We start from the raw sequence: 21,620 nt of genomic DNA on the forward strand, positions 1-21,620 counted from the left end.
CACATCAGCATGTGTCAAAAAGTATATTCTGTTTCTGACAAAGTCATCAGTGACATGAATATGACAAGATTAATTAAGTCATGGACCATTTCTTATTGCCCTACTTTCACTCACATGCAGCAGGAATTTATTTTTGGCACTGGATCAATATCAAAATGATTTGTTAGAGATACACGCCACACAAAAAACAACCTTATGTTCTGACCTAACTTGTCTCTTTAACTTGTTTTCACTATTATAATATCACTTTTTTACTTCAATATTTCTTTTTTTTTTAAATTTACTCTCTTGATTTTTTTAACTGCTTACTTTTGACATTTATTATTTACATGTATACTGGAATTTCTATTGCACAAATTGACTCCTATTTTAACTGGAGTTTCTGTAACTTGTTTATGTTTCAGGGTTATTTTATTAAAATTTTTAAAATTGTTTTTGTTACATTTACGCTGCAATCCTCTATTTGATAAAGGCACAAGCCTATTGAACTGATTAAATACTGAACACATATATTTGTATAATCAATAATTCCACATCTTTGAATATAATTTACAGAACAAATCTCTATGGAAAATGATGTATTTTTTGATAAAATCAGATACAAAAGTTTTATTTTTTAACTGTACATTGATACATGTCAATTTTATTGTCTACATGTCAATATCCACTTTCTACCGTTTTATGCTGTTTATAAATAAGAAATCTTGCATGTAAACTGAAGAAGCTTATTTCAGTGATTTTTTTGCTACAGATTTGAAAAATTTGGACCTCAAGCAAGTTTTAATAATGGTGGTCTAACTTTTATGTAACTTCTCACAGTTATTCTGTGGTCAAATATAGGTCTCTATGCTTATTTTGCCCCTGATAAAGAAATTCAAAAATTTCTAGCCAATGTTAACACATTATTTGGAATTATTTTATGAGCCAACATTTTTTTTATTACATGTATTTTATTTTATCTAGACATTATTTGACAGGTTTTTAATTCTGTATGCTACGTCCAGGCTTTACTCTATTGTATCTGGATAAATGAACCTAACGTCTTTACTTCCAGTTTATCAAACATGTAGAACTACCTTAATGGAATTTCAGTTATTTAAGACTGACATGATACATTCTCTTTCTAATGAACTGTACTGTCCCCAGGTCAAGAAATTTTCTGAAATTATTCAAGAACTTTTTAAATAGTTAAAAATGTTCAAGAATATTTCAAACAACTTTAAGGAAATTGTTAAATGAGACAAATTTTTAGAACAAATATTTCACTAACTGTCCTTGAATGGCGAACAGTGCAGATCTGGTGATCTTCACTGGCGGCAAAGGCAGAATAAATCCTGTTCAGCATGGTAAGAGTTAATGTCTTTCAATTATGGCGCCTGGTCAGAAAAGCAAGTCAGAAGACTCAGTTTAAATATGACTGGGAAGGAGATGACTGTCCGGGACGAGTAAAATTTAATTTAGAACAATGATTAGTCATACTAAACTTCCAATTTTAAACTAACAAAACAACAGCATATTTTTGTCTATACAACAATTGCAACAATAAAGAAAACAGAGACAAAAAACAGCATAATGACAGTAAGTGCCTCTTCTATCTTTAACTTTTGACGTTACACATAACTTTTTGCTATTACCATAAATTTGTGAAAAATACAGTGCGCTGCTTAAAGTGATTCATCGCTGTACAAACGCATTTACCAACGGAATAATTTTAGTATATCATGTTATATACCTTTATGAACAGTATGCAAAATTTATTTCTAGATTTATTCTATACAGGAGTGGTATTTTTATGTGATTTCAATGTATTTTTATTAAAAGTTTATAAGAAAACTTACACCCTGAAATATTTACCGACACCGATAGACATCTTACAAAATCAATATCATATTAATGTTATATTATATCATATCATAAAACTAAATGCAAAAACTGTATCATGTTCTTTGTAAAAATTAAAGTAACACCTACATAACTCTTTCAGAGGAAAAGACAAAAAGATATACAACAAAATTCACGAAACGAATTGGTAACTAAGATTATTTTATCTTATTTGAAGTATTTATTGTGAAATATAAAAGAACAGTTTATAATATTTTTTATGTTTTATTAGTCATTAAGAAAACATGCATGTGGACAGCTTTTGTTTTGTTTGTTTTGTTGAGTTTAGAGTAACACCGGCCCAGTTTAGATTATAAGGTAACTTTTCCAGTTTTATGCGGAGGAGGTAGACGCTAGGTGTCCCTACGAGCATTATTTCGTCTCAGGTGGGCACCTGGGTAGATCCAAAGACCTTCTGTAAGCCCCCCAATTGGATGGCTTCCTCATATGAAAAATTCTAAGCAAGGTGAACCCACACTGAGGGGTAAGTGATTTGACCTTAATCACTTTGCCATGTGGATGCCTTTTAAGAACAGTATGGTAGTATAATAACCTTTCTACCTGAAAAATAACTACAGTTGCATAATTACTGTCGGAATCACGGTTGGATGGTACCTGCTTGATTTTCAGCCTGTAAGTGCTTTTTTTCTTACATCTACCTCAAAATAGACAGTCTTTGATGTGATAATAGATCTGGAAGCTAAATTACTATACCATACCACGCATCCAAAATAGAGAGCATGTCCCAGTAATAAGCAGGTTTTTTTCCATGTCAGTAAATACTTCTACTCCTTTTAACTGTAATTCTCTTTAAACTATGTATTTATGGAAAGTAAAATTGAGAATGCCTAATAATATCTGGAATGCTATGCATTTTTCCAATTTTTTATTTTTTACTTTCTATTATAACTGTGTCTTCTTTGCTGAAATTAAGACTTCTATCAGATATTATCCAGTACTGGACTTACTTCATACCTCATTATGATTGTACTATTAATAAAATCTTTATGAAGATCCTTTAGAAGCACAGAACACAACAAAGCAAAACAATTATTATTATAGCAGATCCAGTTTGACTGAGTGTGTTCATGCGAGGTAAGGTGAAAAGTGCAACACCCTTCACGCCTCCTGGCACTGGCTTAAGCTTAAGCACAATTCTATTACATATATACTGAATGGACTCCATACACTACAAGAGCTGTCCATAAGACAGCGCGCTCCATTATTCGGCAATTTGACAGTAAAATGAATATATGTCTCAATAAGAGACCTCTACTTTTAAAAGGAAGATACGCCAAGGGTCATAATTCTGTCAAGAAAATAAATTAGAGTTATTGGGATTGTTACCACACATGCAGATAATGATGGTAAAGATATATTTTGAGTTTCAAGTCATTATCTTATATAGTACCAAAGTTATGTCCAGAAAACGAAGTGTCAAAAAATTTAAGTATGAAAGGGGCATAATTTGGTCAAAAATACAAATCAGAGTTAAGATGACGATGAAGGTTAAATGACTTTACAGCACTGCAATCCATAAATTTATGTCCTGATGAATTTTGTTATTTTGGAAATTTTCATGCCTTTATGATAAGAGTTAAATGATCTGACAATATAACACTTCAATATTACAAATGCAAATCCATATGTTACCATCTGGAATCAATGTTACCAGTTGGACACGGTGAAATCCCGTAAGATATGGAACGATATAAAGACACCTAGCTGCAAAGATCCAGTGCAGTAAAGGACACTCAAAGTTTCAAGACAATCAATGCTCCTTGGGGAAAGGCCAAGAAATCCTGATAGTATCAACAATCTGCTGGCTCTGAATCTATCTTTAATATTGTGAAAGTGTGAAGTAAACTATCTAAACTTACCACAAATGAGTGTTTTCCTAAGTGCTTTGGGTTCTGTCGAAGACGTACTTGCCAATATACTGTGACATTTGAAGACAAGATTATAACAAATGGTTCATCAAAACCTAAAAAAGAGATAAAGTGAACTAGAAATGTGTCAATGGGACACAGATGCCCCCACTACATGACATTAAAATGACAATTTTTTCCCAGGTCATGGGCCATAACTCCTACAATACTGAATGAATCCAGACGCGAAACCCCAGGTGCACAACTGCACATGCTGACCAACATTCCTGTAAATTTTGGTGACTCTAGGTCAAATACTTTTGGAGCTATGCGGGACACAACATTAAAATGACCAATTTTTTACTAAGTCAGGGGCCATAACTCCTACATGACTGGATGAATCCGGACGCGACACCCCAGGTGCACAACTACACATGCTGACCAACATTCCTGCAAAGTTTTGTGACTTTAAGTCATATACTTTTGGAGCTAGGCGCGACACAACATTAAAATGACCAATTTTTACAAAGTCAGGGGCCATAACTCTACATGACTGGATGAATCCGGATGCGAAACCCCAGGTGCACAACTACACATGCTGACCAACATTCCTGTAAAGTTTGGTGACTTTAAGTCATATACTTTTGGAGCTAGGCGCAACACAACACTAAAATGACCAATTTTTACAAAGTCAGGGGCCATAACTTCTACATGACTGAATGAATCCGAACGCGAAACCCCAGGTGCACAACTACACATGCTGACCAACATTCCTGTAAAGTTTTGTGAGTCTACGTCAAATACTTTTGGAGCTAGGCACGACACAACATTGTCGGAAGGACAGACAGACGGACAAGGGCAAATCTATATGCCCCCCCCCCAAAGTGGGGGCATAAAAAGCTGTGAATTATTCCAATACAACAAGATTTATTTCTCTTTCAAACAAAGAAGACTGACACTGTGTTATAATTCAACACATACACTGTTTGTATGTCAATATCATTACACTTCATAGCAACACACTGTCATAGTGATACAGAGGCAGAGCATTCAAATCTAGTTTCCGAGGTCTCAGGTTCGAATCCTGAGTACAGCACTGTGAATTTGGCCTTTATGGTACAGCATCTACAATACGAGAGACTTTGCTGACACGTTGCAGTGCAAGCCAATTTATCAAACTTGTTTCTGAGCTACTGTCAGTTTTAAATTAGAGAGGTCAAATTTTCTACATCTAATTATAAAGAGATGATCTGTCACTATTTTAAAGTTACAAATTAGGACGACAACTAAGTTTCCAGGTTCCACGTTGAAAGAAAATCATTAATTTGACAAAAGGTACTTATTCCACTTTGGAAAAAAGCCGAATTGTCACCTATAAATTCTGTCTTAAAAACTCACAATCTGTTTCTAAGCTAGAAAACAATGTCAGTTTTATCCCCTGCCATTTACTTTTTTTGTTCATGTAAATGTAACTCGATGAATATTTCATGCAATTCATGTTGTTGTTTTTTGTTTCAGATAGCAAAAAAATGTTAACCTAAGACTATAACAATAATCTGTAATTCACTCGCTTAAGTGTCTTCGAAGCTGTGTAACTATTGGTTTTAGCTGCCAAATAACTAGGTCTTGTACTTAATGCAGAAATCGATCATCAAAATCTCCTATGCTTATAGTCAGCTTATAGAATCCATTAACTTCCAGTATTAATCCATTAGGAATATTAACAAATAAAATTTACAAATTACTTTTTAGAATCTTCTTAAACACTCTGAATTATCTACAATTTAGTATAGGATTTTTTTTTCTCAAAACTCATCACACTCAGTTTGTACAATTAGCTAGGCAAAGCAGAAGACTTCAAATCAGAGGTTCATAATTATGTTCAAATTTCGAACCAGACTGAGTGAAGGCTGTGTCAAAGCACTCTTTAACAAGAGATCACAGAGTGATCTTGGCGCCCACCAATGTGCCATTTTTGAGTGTTCCAAATTTCAAGACTTACTGACTAGCTCAAGGTCAAATTTCATTTCCGTACACAACACTTTGCATGTGGTCCAAATTCGAAAGCTGTAGCTTGAGAAATGTGAAAGTAGGTCACTAGATCAATTTCAAGGACGAAATGTGAAAGTAGGTCACTAGGTCGAAATCAAGGTCAAATTACACTTCAGAACACAAATTTATGCATGTGGTCCAAATTTAAAGCCTGTACCTTCAAAAATGTGGAAGTAGGTCACTAGGTCAATGTCAAGGTCAAAGTTTGTTTCGGTACACAATCCTATGCATGGGGTCTAAATTTGAAGCCTGTAGCTATAGAAATGTGAAAGTAGGTCACTAGGTCAATCTTAAGGTCAAAGTTCATTTCGGTACACAAAACTATGCATGTGGTCCAAATTTGAAGGCTGTAGCTCGAGAAATGTGAAAGTAGGTCACTAGGTCAAAATCAAGGTCAAATTTTATTTCGGAACACAGAACTATGCATGTGTTCCAAATTTGAAGCCTGTACCTTCAAAAATGTGAAAGTAGGTCACTAGGTCAATGTAAAGGTCAAAGTTTGTTTCGGTACACAAAACTATGCATGTGGTCCAAATTTGAAGGCTGTAGCTTGAGAAATGTGAAAGTAGGTCAGTAGGTCAAAATCAAGGTCAAATTCCAATTCAGAACACAAAACTATGCATGTGGTCCAAATTTGAAGCCTGTACCTTCAAAAATGTGAAAGTAGGTCACTAGGTCAAAGTCAAGGTCAAAGTTTTTTTCAGTGCACAAAACTATGCAAGTGGTCCAAATTTGAAGGCTGTAGCTACAGAAATGTGAAAGTAGGTCACTAGGTCAAAATCAAGGTCAACTCATGTCAAGGTTCATCTTGCCACTCAAAACCATACATGTGGTCCAAATTTGAATGTTGTAGGTTATTGACAAGAAGATTTTAAAATCTTTTCCCTATATAAGTCTATATGAACCATGTGACCCCCAGGGCGGGGCCATATTTGACCCTAGGGGATAATTTGAACAAACTTGGTAGAGAACCACTAGATGATGCTACATTACAAATGCCAAAGCCCTAGGCTTTGTGGTTTGGACAAGAAGATTTTCAACGTTTTTCCCAATGTAAGTCTATGTAAACCATGTGACCCCCGGGGCGGAGCCATATTTGACCCTAGGGGGATAATTTGAACAATCTTAGTAGAAGACCACTAGATGATGTCATATACAAAATATCAAAGCCCTAGGCCCTGTGGTTTTGAACAAGAGGTTTTTCAAAGTTTTTCCCTATATATGTCTATATAAACCATGTGACCCCCGGGGCGGGGCCATATTAGACCCCAAGGAAATATTTTGAATCATCTTGGTAGAGGACCACTAGATGATGCTTCATACCAAATATCAAAGCCCTAGGCTCTGTGGTTTTGGACAAGAAGATTTTCAAAGTTTTTCCCTATATAAATCTATGTAAATTATAGAAATAAACAAAGGGCCATAACTTACTAAAAAATTGTTGAACCAGTCTGATTTTCAGGGGGACACAACTAGGGTACCAATACATCATTCTGACAAAGTTTGGTCAAAATCCCCCAGGTAGTTTCTGAGGAGATGCGATAACGAGAAATTGTTAACGGACGGAAGGACGGACGGACTGACGGACGGACGGACGGACGGAAGGACGACGGACCACGGACGCAGAGTGATTTGAATAGCCCACCATCTGATGATGGTGGGCTAAAAAGTGTATACCGTATAACCCCGTATTAACGCCCCCCTCTAATTAACGCCCCCCCCCACGTTTTTTGGGGAAAATAAAAAAATCTTACCTTCAAAAATTGGTCCTAGATCCAACACAATAATATCCAGATAATAACAATTCCATAACAATACAAATGAATTTAAAAAAAAACCCACACTTTATTAGCACAAACTTTTAAACATGTCAACAGGCATGGCACAAATAAATCTACTGTGTGTAAGTACTGAATATGCTACGTGCAGGTAAATCCACATAAACATCTGGGCTATAAACGCTACAGTATTGATCGAATTTAACTCGGATCACGTCACCTAGCGCGCGACTTTACACAGATTCCCAGTACGATGACGTATCGGGTTAATATGTCAGTGCATGAATTGGGATGAATAGGGGGGCGTTTATACGAGTTACTGACATTGTTTGGATCAAATTTTTCGTAAAATGCATCGCCCCCGGGGGCGTTTAAACGGGGTTATACGGTAGCTCAAAACCATCCCCTATATGACTGTCTGATTACATTAAAACAATATTAGGGGCCCTTTTATTTGTTTTGTTTACCTGCTATGGCATGCATTAACTCATTTAGGTCACATGGCCACTTTCCAGCTTTTGATATGATAAAGGCCCTAGCTGCCCCTCCAAACATTCTTTCAGACATGGGCTGAAACCTCAGCAGAATCAAGGAACTGGATTTATTTCTCACATGAAAGAACTTTACATTTAAGCCAGTTCTGAAACCCACCATGTAAATAGGAGAGTGATTCAAAGCCCTGAGCCTGCCACAGAAACCCCTATAGAACTGGAGACAAAGTTTTAGAGCAGATATTTCACCATCCTGTAACATCTGGTACTGACGAAACTGAACAAAATCACCTACTGTGATATCATTCAACATTATGGGCATTAAAATTTCATAGTTTTGGTCAAAACAGCTATTTCATAATGGACATGAAATCATAGATTTCAACTTTTGAACATAAAATGAACTTGTTCTCAGGGATTAGACTGTCTAAACGAAAATTAGTCCCCCCATATATATTAAATATTTCATAGTCTGTTCATCCTAACCTAGTTTCAATATTAAAATGAGTTCAACAGTTGACATCTGCTCTCGTATGGTTTCCCCATCCATCTTATGAAAGCTGTTGTAATTCACTGTCACGTAAGGCTTTTGATCACTAACATAATCATTTAAATAAGATTTATAATGAATTTTCTGCTTATCAATTATGTATTTCTACACTTGTAATGGAACTATCGAGAGTATGGATGGGAGGGAATATAACAGGAGCTGTCAAGGGACATCACCGCTCAACTGATGTCCGGTAAAAAAAGGGGTATATCTGAGGGTACTTGTGCTATCACTGGCATGGATAAAGTATCACATGATGCCAATGACGATGCAGAACAACTATATATTATTAAAGTTCAGACATAATTCATGAAATATTGATGCCTATAACAAATGAACATCAAGTCATCTGATATGAACAACTATCTTAAGATTGAATGAAATCTGTTCAGCATCTTTTAGGAAATAACACAGACAGAGTAATAATGTACCAAATATTCTAGTTAAAACAAAATACTGGTGTCCAAGTGATGAACCTTATGACATATAATGTGTGTTGTGACGATGCAGAATAACTGTTTCAAGTCTGAATCTAATCCATCAAGTAACAAGTGACAGAGTATCGCAGTGGCAATATAGAAGTCCCCTGTACCAGTGAAAAGCTTTCAATGGTGACCTTGACCTTTGACCGACAAGCACTGTTGACAAATTGTCTCATCATGGGGAACATTTCTGTGTAGCACTAAGATAATCCATCAATGTGTATAAAAGTTATGGAGCAGAATCAATTTTCACCTTGACCTTCACTAGTGACCTTGACTTTTGACAGAAATATGTGCTATATCTACATATTGCCCTCTATTCACATACCCAGTTTTATGAATCTAGCTTGAATACTTTTTGAGTAATTGCTGGATCCAGATTTGCAGATGGACAGACAGACAGATGGACAGATCATTCCTATAGTTCCCTCCAGTGTTATCAGTAGGAGACTAGTAACAGACATCAAGTTAAAGTGCATCAACACTTCACCAAGACATTCCACAAAGCCTACAGTCAAACTAAAAACCTGCAATTTAGAATGTCGGCAATCATTTAAAGCTACAAACCTTTCTTCTCATAGTCATTCAAGAGTAGTTCAACATTCTGTTTCTTGTTTCCCTGGTAGTGTATAACATGTACTTCTGCACCATTTTTCCTAGATGTGGCATTTGTCACACAACCAGAGGATGAAAGTTCTTTCTCAAGAAAGGCGGAGGCAAGATCGGGATTGAATTGTGAGCTCACTTTACATGGCATGTCTGCAAGACGCCATCTTCCTGTAAAGCAGAATAGCAAATTTAAGAATAAAGCACAAGTTCTAATCTCATATAATTTCAGAGTCGGCTCCAAAGACCACCATCAATGGATGACCTCCAATATCTAGTCTCATATGACGACTGCGGAGCCCTACATGGACCCATGTCTGGTATATATGGATGCCTATGTAAAACCACAAGCCTACATGGCATCCTTGCATGAAATAATTCAAACCTTGCAATTACAGTATACTGTACATAATACATTCAGAAATATGTTGCTATTATTGGTGATAACAGATGGATTAAGGTGTAACCACTCACTCTTTTAAAAGAGCTAAGGGCAGTACAGACATAAAGCCATCACATCAGCACAAAGATTAGATGAGCCGCGCCATGAGAAAACCAACATAGTGGCTTTGCAACCAGCATGGATCCAGACCAGCCTGCGCATCCGCGCAGTCTGGTCAGGATCCATGCTGTTCGCTAACAGTTTCTCTAATTCCAATAGGCTTTGAAAGCGAACAGCATGGAGCCTGACCAGACTGTGCGGATGCGCAGGCTGGTCTGGATCCATGCTGGTCGCAAACCCACTATGTTGGTTTTCTCATGGCATGGCTCAGATAAATGCTTTTATTTCAATGCACTTATCCACTTCCTGTGCTGAGGTGACAAAAACCCTAGTGTTTGTACCTGTAAAAATGGCATCTATGGAAAAAGTGACAATATAATCCTTCAAGTTCTTGCACTCACATATTTCATTCACTTCAAGTGGGTGGGATATTTATAAATAAATATTCAATTATAATGATACAAAACAAAAATTTGCCTAGTTTCATTTGGTCGATGAATACCATGTAAAGAAAAAGTTCATGAAAATGTTAAATGATATCGGTAATCATTCAAATTTCCTAAAAAGCGATATGATTGGGTGGTCTTACTCATCAAAATATTAATCTCCAAAAACTGTTAAATGTCATGCATCAAGCATCAAGCTATTCATTTCTTTCAAATCAAGTTTACAACCTGGAAAAAAAGTACATAAGGTAAATAATGATAGTACACTGCTAAACTATCGTATCACCCGCTTCAATTCCTTATATATACAACAGTTCTGCAAAAACTTCTCGTCAGAAACACACACAATGAACGGTACATTGAATGGTCCATATCGGTCTCCATCTCAGTTATAACATTCATCTAATTACATAGGTTTTGATTTTTTTTTCTTTTTTACCGACATTTTTTCACTCAGTTCATCCAGTTCAAACTAATTTTATAGGATGTCTGAAAACCACAGAGGGTTTAATCAATGTTTTTGTTACATTGCTTGTGATGTAAAACAGAGCTAAAAATTAAAAACACTGATTCTCCACATCTCCCAATCTCAACCCTTTTTCCAAAGTATATTGCAGTGGCCCTCAAACCTAATGGATACCTTTGACTCAGGCCATAGGAAGAAATTTACTAGTTGTTTTAATACATTTTATAGAAAAAAGATTAAAGAAAATTTATACAGATTTATTTAAGAAAAAGATTAGCCTTTCAGCCTTTAAAGCCAAAATTCATTAATACAACCATTAGTCGACTTGGAAGTATACAATTAAAAATTTTCAGGTTGTATAAGCTGAAGTGGTAAATGACCCTAGTGGAATCTGGAGAGGCATTGTCATGATGCCAGCAGGTTTCATGTTAACTGGCTTATAGCAGTATCACTGTCTATTGTTACACTGCTCACTTCTGGCTGACTGAGCAAGTGGGCAACTATATAAGACCATAAGCAATGTACAAGTAATTATCATCATAGTTCATTCTCCATTCTTATGACTTGTTTAAACTGGGTTTTACAGCAAACCCACACTGTACAGATTATATGACCCCCAAACATGACTAAAAATTTTTGTTTCACATCTCATTTTCATTAAAATGAAAATATTATATCTGGAATTAATTTTTTTTATTTATTCTGACCCTATCAGTTGACACTTACAAACATGCAAGTGTAAGACAATTGCAATGGTTCCAGTTCTTTCTATACACAAGTTGTTCCCTGACTTCATTGTGTATTTCTGACTTATAAACAAATGAAATAGGAGATTATAGAGCAAAAATAATCATTTACATTTTCCAATTGACCTTCAACAAATGAAAAATCAAGTTAAACTTTATCCATTAGAAATGTTTGTTTAGTATCAAATGTCAATCACTTGTTGAGAACAAAATTCTAGGGTCAATGATTCTTTACACACAACTTGTTATCGAACTTTTAAGGTCACCGATTTAGGTTATCTTTCATAGGATTGCTACATTTTGTAAAGATATCTGAGCAGATTTGCCTGTAAACCTGATGAAAATATTGCTGCCTTTTTTATTGAAAGGTGATGATTAAATGTTACAACTGAATACTGGGGTATCTAATCTACTCTGTAATTTACATCCTGCGTTTGCCTAATGTTGATAGAGAAATAGCAATGTCTGCAAGCATTTTTCTTTGGAGTTTTCCTTATAGTATTAGACATCTAAGAGCATGCTGGGTAGATCACAGCAATGTCATCTTCCTGGACAGGTGTCATATCCTTTCCTTGTTTGAATGTAAATTAAAAAAAAAAATCACAACAAGGTTTAATCATCTCAAAGGCTGTAAATTTCCCATAAAACTACTATAGATCTATAAATCGACATTTTGCAAGGACTAAATATTTTCCTAAAAGGACCAAATAAGTATAAATTGTTCATCAAGTCCTTCTGACCTTGCAATTGTGATCAAATCTGGCGAACATCTATTAACACTTCATTTAAAAAAATTTCTTTTTTTGTTGTGCCTGACGACCCAAAAATGCATATCCAACAAAACTTAATTGACAGGTCCAGGCAGCCAAGGGTGCTTAAAGAGAAGAAGTTGTTTGTTATCTTCAGCTCCGGCACTGCCTACCTGCAGTCAATCAGAAACATTTAAATGAAACTCCAAGGATGCTAGAAACTGACCACGTTTAGTAAAGATCTAAAAGATCAGTATGTTGTTCATTTGAAGAGACTTCTCTTTCTAGCTCTTGTGGCCCCACAGAAACATTTGAACAAACTTCAGAGCCGTCCCAGCCAGGATGCTACAGACCATACCTACTTTAGTGAAGATCCATCCTGTTTGACTAAATTGGCAGTTTTTCAAGTAATTCAAGGGCCATATTCCAAAAGTACCTGAGGCCATTTGGGTGGTGATTCAACTTGGCTGAGATATTATGCCCACAAACATTGTCACCAAATTTGGTGAAGATCAGATGAAAACTGTTCGACTTAGAGAGCGGACATACTTCTGGATGCCGACCGCCCGCTGCCCACGACAGGTGTCCATGTAATACGCCACGCTATTTCAAAGACGGGCATATAAAAATGCTTATCAAGTGGTCATTTACGGAAGTTTACATTTAATACATACTTCCTGCACCTGCCTATTCAATGATTCAATTTCCAACAAGTACCCGTAACAGTTTTAATGTCAATTGCATAAAATGGGGGTTTTTTTTGGTAACCTATAATTAGAAACTTATCTAATACGCTGAATTTTCTTGTTTTTGTTGTTGTTTTTTTTTTTGCACAAACATTTCTCTTACAAACACTCCCATTAGAATTTCATGAAATATCTTCTGAAGTTTCTATAGCACAAAAAAGGTTTCCATAACATAAAAATATATTAATTATGAATAAATTATATCCCTGAAAATTCTGTATTTTATATTTTGGCCAAAGGCATACACTTCTTACATCAAAAATAATCCTTACTTCATGATATTTAATTTCATTCCGATGCAAATAATTTTTCATTACTATTTGTTGAATATTGTATTGATCTGCATGCAGCTGTAACTATTATGTATTATTTTGCAATTTTTCCTTAATGTGTATATTTCGTGACCTGCTATCACGAATTCAGTCAAAATACAGAACAAACATGATCATTCTACAATTTCAGCATTTCAACACTGTACAGTTAAGCCCTCAAAAAATAAAGAAATACCATATATTCACTTTGGTAAAATCAAGAACTGGAGTACAGTCAATATTACTAGGCAACCTCTTCGTTATTGTTTAAATAGTTCACATAAAATTATGTTTCAAATATTCTGCTTTAATAATGCAGCTACAGCAAAATTGTGCTTGCACATAAATTCTATCATTTTACATGTTTGAAAGAAGGAACTTTTACCACAATAAAACATGTACACAATGCGTCTTTTGAAATTTAACTACTGTTTTGTTCTGGCAAAATTATTAATTATCATTCTCTAAAGTTCTGCACCTGGTATCAAATCTTCCCTACATTATAACAGTACGAGGGTTGTCCCAGAAAATCGTACACTTTTTTTATTATTTCTAAAATAAGCGACGCATGAAATAATCATTTTAACTGATGGTATTTCAATGTATACTAGACAGGACTATATAGTTTAAAATTAAATACCTCTCATATTATTTGAGTATTCTTTAAATAATGGATGGCAGTCAGTGCTAGTCGGCACACGCCCTTTTTTCCTCCTACAAAAAAGAAGCGGCTTCCATTTAAAATCATGTAGCTTACCCGATATACACCTCATAGGATTAAAATTTATACTGACGTTAATTGCAATGTGTGACTCGTAATTATGTTGCGTTTCAAGTCTTTGACGTCATTTGCTTTGAAATGGTGATGTAAATTTGAAAGTAACAGTCGCACGAATTTTCAGAAATTATGACATCAGGAAAGTTCGCGGCGCAGCAAGTATTAATAAAATATTGCGTAGGTCGCATTGTGACTCCTTCACGAACAAAACGGGATGTGGAAAATTCTGGAAGTCAGCCAAATATAAGCAGGATGCTTGTCTTTACGTGGTACAAACCTTTTTAAGGAAAGTTGGGTGAGTGATTCAAAGAGAGGGCGACAAAATGCTTTTAAAACTTTCTGCGCCGCAAACTTATCTGATGTAGTCATTTCTGAAAGCGCGTGCGACCATGACTTTCAGAGTTATATCACTATTTTAACGTAAGTGTCGCCAAAGACTTAAAACGCAACATAATGTACGCCACAGGTTACCATTAACGAGGATATAAATTTTAATTGTGTAAAATGTATATCGGGAAAGTTACATGAATTTGAAAAAGAAGCCGCTTCTTTTTGTAGGAGGAAAACTGAGTGTGCGCCGACTAGCACTGACTGACGTCCATTATTTAAAAAATACTCGAACAATATGACAGATACTTAATTTTAAACTTTATAGTCCTAGAGAGTATACATTGGAATAACACCAGTTGAAATAATTATTTGATGCGTGACTTATTATCGAAATAATAAACAAAGTTCACGATTTTCTGGGACAACCCTCGTACTGGTCGGAACCAGTATCTGGACAGAACCAGTTTTCAGACACATGCAATAACAACTTTATTTTTACATTATTTATGCAATCATTTCATCCAGATCATTGGCATGTCGTTGAAAAAAATATTGTTTCACAAGACTGTATTTATGAATAATATCTCACCTGTGTCTCGGTGTCTCACTGAGACGAAGAAACCACTGAGACGAAGAAACCACATTGAGCATACTTGTTGAAGTACCAAGTGAAAGAATTAAACACTTTATTTGTGCTGATGACACCACATGGTTGATTTTAAAATCAAAATGCTCATTACATGAACTACAGGGTGTTGATTTTTGTGTTGTTTTATCAGGGATTAGCCGAAGATGAAATTAGGGTTTAATAAAGCAAGCTGGCTTTTGGTAGCTCCTTCTGATAGTCGGTTATCTGCAATATGCACTATTGGAAAGATTACATAACAAAAATTAACTAGAAAATGCTTTTGTAAAAAAGTGCATGTCTCCCCCAATGCAAAGTCCTATAGGCAAGAAGTCAATAGGGGTCAGAAGCGAAAGTCGAAGAGGCACTGATGGTTGGCTGCAATAGGGATCATATACTTGGCATGTCCAGTCATGCCGCTAAATTTCAACACTCTTGGCCTAATGGTTCTCTAGTCACTGTTCAGGCTCCTGTGACCTTGACCTTTGATCAAGTGACCTCAAGATAAATAGGGGTCATCTACTCTGCATGTCCAATCATCCTATTAAGTTTCAACATTGTAGGTCAAGTGGTTCTCAAGTTATTTCCAAAAAATGATTTTACATGAACAGGCCACTGTGACCTTGACCTTTAATAGACTGACCCCAAAATCAATAGCAGTCATCTACTCTGCATGTTCAATCATCCTATGAAATTTCAACATTCTGGGTCAAGTGGTTCTCAAGTTACTGATCAGAACTGGTTATCAATGTTCAGGTTTCTGTGACCTTGACCTTTAACAGAGTGACCCCAAAAACAATAGGGGTCATTTACTCTGCATGAACAATCATCCTATGAAGTTTCAACATTCTGGGTTGAGAGTTTCTCAAGTTATTGATTGGAAATGGTTTTCCATGTTCAGGCCCCTGTGGCCTTGACCTTTAACAGAGTGACCCTAAAATCGTAAGGGGTCATCTACTCTGCATGACCAATCATCCGATGAAGTTTCAACATTCTGGGTCAAGTGGTTCTCAAGTTACTGACCGGAAATGGTTTTCAATGTTCAGGCCCCTGTGACCTTGACCTTTCACAGAGTGACCCCAAAATAGTTAGGGGTCATCTACTCTGCATGACCAATCATCCTATAAAGTTTCAACATTCTGGGTCAAGTGGTTCTCAAGTTACTGACCAGAAATGGTTTTCAATGTTCAGGCCCCTGTGACCTTGACCTTTAATGCAGTGACCCCAAAATCGATAGGGGTCATCTACTTTGCATGCACAATCATCCTATGAAGTTTCAACATTCTGGGTCAAGTGGTTCTCAAGTTATTGATCGGAAATGGTTTTCCATGTTCAGGCCCCTGTGACCTTTGATGCAGTGACCCCAAAATCAATAGCAGTCATCTACTCTTCATGACCAATCATCCTATGAAGTTTCAACATTCTGAGTCAAGTGGTTCTCTAGTTATTGATCGGAAATGATTTTCAATGTTCAGGCCCCTGTGACCTTGACCTTTGACGGAGTGACCCCAAAATCAATAGGGGTCGTCTACTCCAGCAGCCCTACAACCCTATGAAGTTTGAAGGTTCTAGGTCAAATGGTTCTCCAGTTATTGATCGGAAATGAAGTGTGACATACGGACGGACGGAAGGACGGACAGATGGACAGGGCAAAAACAATATGTCTCCTGGGGGAGACCTAATTACTTGATTTGATCTGTAAATTACAGTAATTCATTAAATTTTGTCCAGCCACTTGTTCACCATAGAGGGAAAATTACTACTTTTTAATTTACTACTCACATTCAGACCCAAGGAAATGTTGAAGTGCAATGAGGAGTGGGTGTTACATATAAGTGAAATAACTCCTGAGAAAATGAAGTCTGTCTGTCAGTACCAACTAGAGATGCTTTTGAGAAAAGCGCATGTCTCCCACAACTGCCCCTATGTAAAATGTATGTTTCTTTAGATGGTTTATACGAGTGGATCCAATTATATGGTCTGGATGAGTGGATCCAATCAGTAATTCAAGGGCCATAAATCAAAAGTGATTGGGTGGATTTGGCTAGTTATCGAACTTAGCTAAGGTCTTATGGTCAAACGCATTTTGTTCAAGTTTAGTGAAGATCGGCTGAGAAATGTTGGATTTAGAGAGCGGACAAGAGTAAAAAGGCGGATTTTTCGGTAATTCAAGGGCCATAACTCCAAAATGCCTAGACCAATTTGGCTAGTTATCAAACCTGGCCGAGGTCTCATGGTCAAACACATTTTGTTCAAGTTTGGTCAAGATTGGATGAGAAATGTTCGACTTAGAGTGCGGACAGGAGTAAAACTGCCAATTTTTCGATAATTCAAGGGCCGTAACTCCAAAATGCCTGGACCGATTTGGCTAGTTATAGAACTTGGCCGAGGTCTCATGGTCAAACACATTTTGTTCAAGTTTGGTGAAGATCGGATGAGAAATGTTCGACTTAAGAGTGCGGACAAGAGTAAAACTGCCAATTTTTCGATAATTCAAGGGCTGTAACTCCAAAATGCCTGGACCGATTTGGCTAGTTATCGAACTTGGCCGAGGCCTTATAATCAAGCACATTTTGCTCAAGTTTGGTGAAGATGTTTGAATCAGAGTGCGGACAAGAGTAAAAAGGCCGATTTTTGGTAATTCAAGGGCCATAACTCCAAGACGCCCGGACCAATTTGGTTAGTTATCAAACCTGGCTGAGCTCTTATGGTCAAACACATTTTGTTCAAGTTTGGTGAAAATTGGATGAGAAATGTTCGACTTAGAGTGCAGACAAGCTTTGTGACAGACACACACACAGACTGGGGTAAATCAATATGTCTCCCACACCACTGTGTGGTGGGAGACATAGTTCCTAGACAGTATAAGAAAACTTTTCTATCACGGTAAGGGAGTCAGTCACCTGGTGGCGGCTTCTTGGCATTGTTAAAAAGTACAGACACCTTGACTAAACCATTGGCTTGTAATTGTCAGCTTAATCTGTAAGTTCTGGAGGAAACAGCATAGCAAAGCTCAAACTATGTGCAACAGTAGACAAGAGCTGTCCGTAAGACAGTGCACTTAACTTTTCTCAGTGCTTGACTCTGAATTAGAGCTTTGCCAGTAAAAACATTCCAAGTTAAAAAGGGACATAACTCTGTCAAAATTAAAATCAGAGTTATGGGAATTGTGTCTCCTGGTTTAGACTTTGATAGTAAATAATATTTTGAGTTTCAAGTCAAAAGCTTTAATAGTAACAGAGATATTTGACTTTATCAAAAATTTTAACAAAACATTCTAAGTTCAAAAGGGGAATATTTCTGTCAAAATTCAAACAGAGTTATGGGGATTATTCCTATGGGTGAAGACTTTGATGGTAAATAAGTATTTTAAGTTTCAAGTCAAAAGCTTTGATAGTAACAGAGATATTTGACGTTATCAAAAACTATAACCAAAAATTCTAAGTTAAAAAGGGGCATAATTCTGTCAAAATTCAATCAGAGTTATGGGGATTGTTTCTCCTGGTGTAGACTTTGATAGTAAATAACCATTTTAAGTTTCAAGTCAATAGCTTTGATAGTAACAGAGATATTTGACTTTACAAAAACTTTAACCAACGGCAACGGAGACGCCGACACCGGGGCAAGTGCAATAGCTCTACTTATTCTTCGTAAAGTCGAGCTAATGAGTGGTGCCAGATCACTCTGCCATGAGACCTATAACAAGATAGTGTAGTATATATACTGTTTGAGGAAACCTCAAGAGATTCAAAACACAAAGGTAATTACCTCAAGATTAATGAGCAAATCTAAATTACGTGTTACTGTCACATAATTCATGATGACAGTTTTAGGTACTCATGATTTTAACTGTTTTTGTTTAGCATTTTATTATTAATTAACTATAAAATTACTTAAGTTTTGTTTTTCTTTGATAATTAACAAAAGCTTTTGTTTCCATCTCATTGATGTTTAACCTCCTGTTTACAGATAATGACTTCAGGTGATGTTTATGGGTTAAAATACTTATTTGTATATAGCATTTTTTTTACATATTCAACCTTAAAACACAACCTTAGATACAAGATCAACCTTCAGTCTCATCATATGGTCAAAAAGCAAAAAGGGAGGCCTCCAAGGTTAAGGTCATTGACATCAAATCACTTGCTTCTCACCAATGTGGGATCGAGTCTGACACTTGGGGAGTTGAATTCTTCATGCGAGGAAGCCATCCAACTGGCTGACGGAAGGTCAATGGTCACTACCCAGGTGTCCACCCATGAAATCAGGAATGTACAAAGGGGCACCTAGGGTCTTCCTCCACCATTAAAGATGGGAAGTCGCCATATGATCTATAATTGTGTTGGTGCAACAATAAAAAGGCACTCAGATTCACTGTAACGTAGTCTCTTCATACTATAAAGAGTGATAAAAAGGCACTCAGATTCACTGTAACAAAGAGTCCCTTAATACTGAGAGTGATAAAAAGCCCCTCAGATTCAATGTTTGCAACCTTCGAGTTTCTTTGATTATCAGTGAGTGATAAACGGCACTCAGATTCATTGTAACCGCGAGTCTCTTCATACTTCAGTAAAACCTTGAGTGTGTTAATACTAAAAGTGTGACATTTTAAAGAGTCTTGTTAATGTAGTAGGAGTCTCTGAAAATATCAGAAGGCCCCTCAGATTCACCTGACTTTACATTTACAGAAAGTGTCAAAAGGCCCCTTAGAATCATTGCAACCTTGAATCTTTTGATACTGAAATGTGATAAAGCTACCATCTTGTAGACCTGATGAATCTCTTGGTACTTAAACTATCAGAAGGTCTCTTATCAGGGCACTAGCCACCTTTTGGGGACAGGTACCCATACCCTCAGAAAGGGGAATTTTTCGAAATTTTAAGACAAAAAGGGGAAGTTTAAGCCATGTATATGTAACTACTTTTCACACTTATTAATACCGTTTTCAATAATTCCTAACTGATGTGACTATATTGCAACAGTAATCTTCCTTAGAGGCACTATATAATATTCAAAGAAAGGGTTCATATCTATTTGTGTCAAACAACCTATCATCAGGGGAATTTTCTTCTGAGAAAGGGGAAAAAAACATACTATTTTAGGAGGGGAATGGTACCCATATTCGGCCCAAAAAATGGCCAAACGAGTGCCCTGCTTATACTTAGACACAACCTTATTTCTCACTATTTTCTCAGAGCCACAGCTTTTTTAACACTGAAAGTCTCAAAAGACACCCAGCTTTTTCTAGTGTCACAAAAAAGGTCAGTTCCGCTGATACTGTAGAGTCCTTTACTTCGGCAGACACTCAAAAAGGATCAAAAGCAGTATCACTGTGGTGTAAAAAAAAAAATATATACATTTATTACTTCAGAAAATTTATTGTATAAAACTCAGGTAGAGCCTACTTCAAAATGGGTGTATATTCTAAGTTAAAGTAATATCATGCAGTTTAATAAACCCCAAGAACTTTAAATGCAGTTTGGAAATGACGGCAGATACTATCAAGAGAGATCCATTTTCAAATGAAGAATAAATATACACAGGGCCACACACATATACAGATTCTACCACTTGTGGTAATCATGTTTTTTCTGAACTATGGTAACATACTGAGCGTCTAATCTTCTCCTGCTATTTTACACAAAAGAGCTTTGATGAAAAAAAGAAGCAACCAGCCACTGATTGTAAACACTAAATAATGGTGGTTAAGCTAAGCAAACAGATAAACATTTCAAGCTTTTTTCATACATTTAATACATTAACTAATGTTCCCGTAGCAAATGTATGAACCTTAATCACTCTTGAATACAGTGAAACCTGTATAAAGCAGTCAGCAAAGTGAACAACACAATCTGCCTGCTTAATTAAAGCAAGTTAAAATTTGAACAAAAGTCAATTTGGCAAGTTAACTGACAGACTGTTTTTAATCAAATGACTGCTGAACACTGTTGGCCACTAAGTACTGTATACTGTATACCTTTCTGTGATTTTTGTTGCCTTCGGACCCTTGCATCCATGTGACAAAACAGAAGCAATCATCTTTCACACAGTGGCAACTTTTCCACATCAATCACAGGTGGAGAGGAATGGATTCAAAATGTAGTCTTCTGTCAAATTGGAGGGGATAAAAGTCAACATCCATGAGGACCAAACTTGCAACTTCCTGATCTCTTTAACCACATTAACTGCACTTGCTACAAAGTCATGTGCATA

General features: G+C 36.3%; 1 protein-coding gene across 1 annotated transcript in view; it reads right to left on the reverse strand.

Annotated features, from left to right (window-relative positions):
* The window catches only part of LOC123546132 (transforming growth factor beta receptor type 3-like), a 107,234-nt gene that overhangs the window by 49,145 nt on the left and 36,469 nt on the right, over positions 1 to 21,620 (reverse strand). Inside the window, exons 3-4 of the mRNA XM_045332323.2 lie at positions 9,670 to 9,879; positions 3,762 to 3,865 (exon numbers count right to left, since the gene is read on the reverse strand). Coding sequence (XP_045188258.2) covers positions 3,762 to 3,865; positions 9,670 to 9,879 — 314 coding nt within the window. The remainder of the gene's footprint in view (positions 1 to 3,761; positions 3,866 to 9,669; positions 9,880 to 21,620) is intronic.

This window comes from Mercenaria mercenaria, chromosome 15 (genome assembly GCF_021730395.1).
Source record: "Mercenaria mercenaria strain notata chromosome 15, MADL_Memer_1, whole genome shotgun sequence".
In the NCBI taxonomy this organism is placed as follows: domain Eukaryota; kingdom Metazoa; phylum Mollusca; class Bivalvia; order Venerida; family Veneridae; genus Mercenaria; species Mercenaria mercenaria.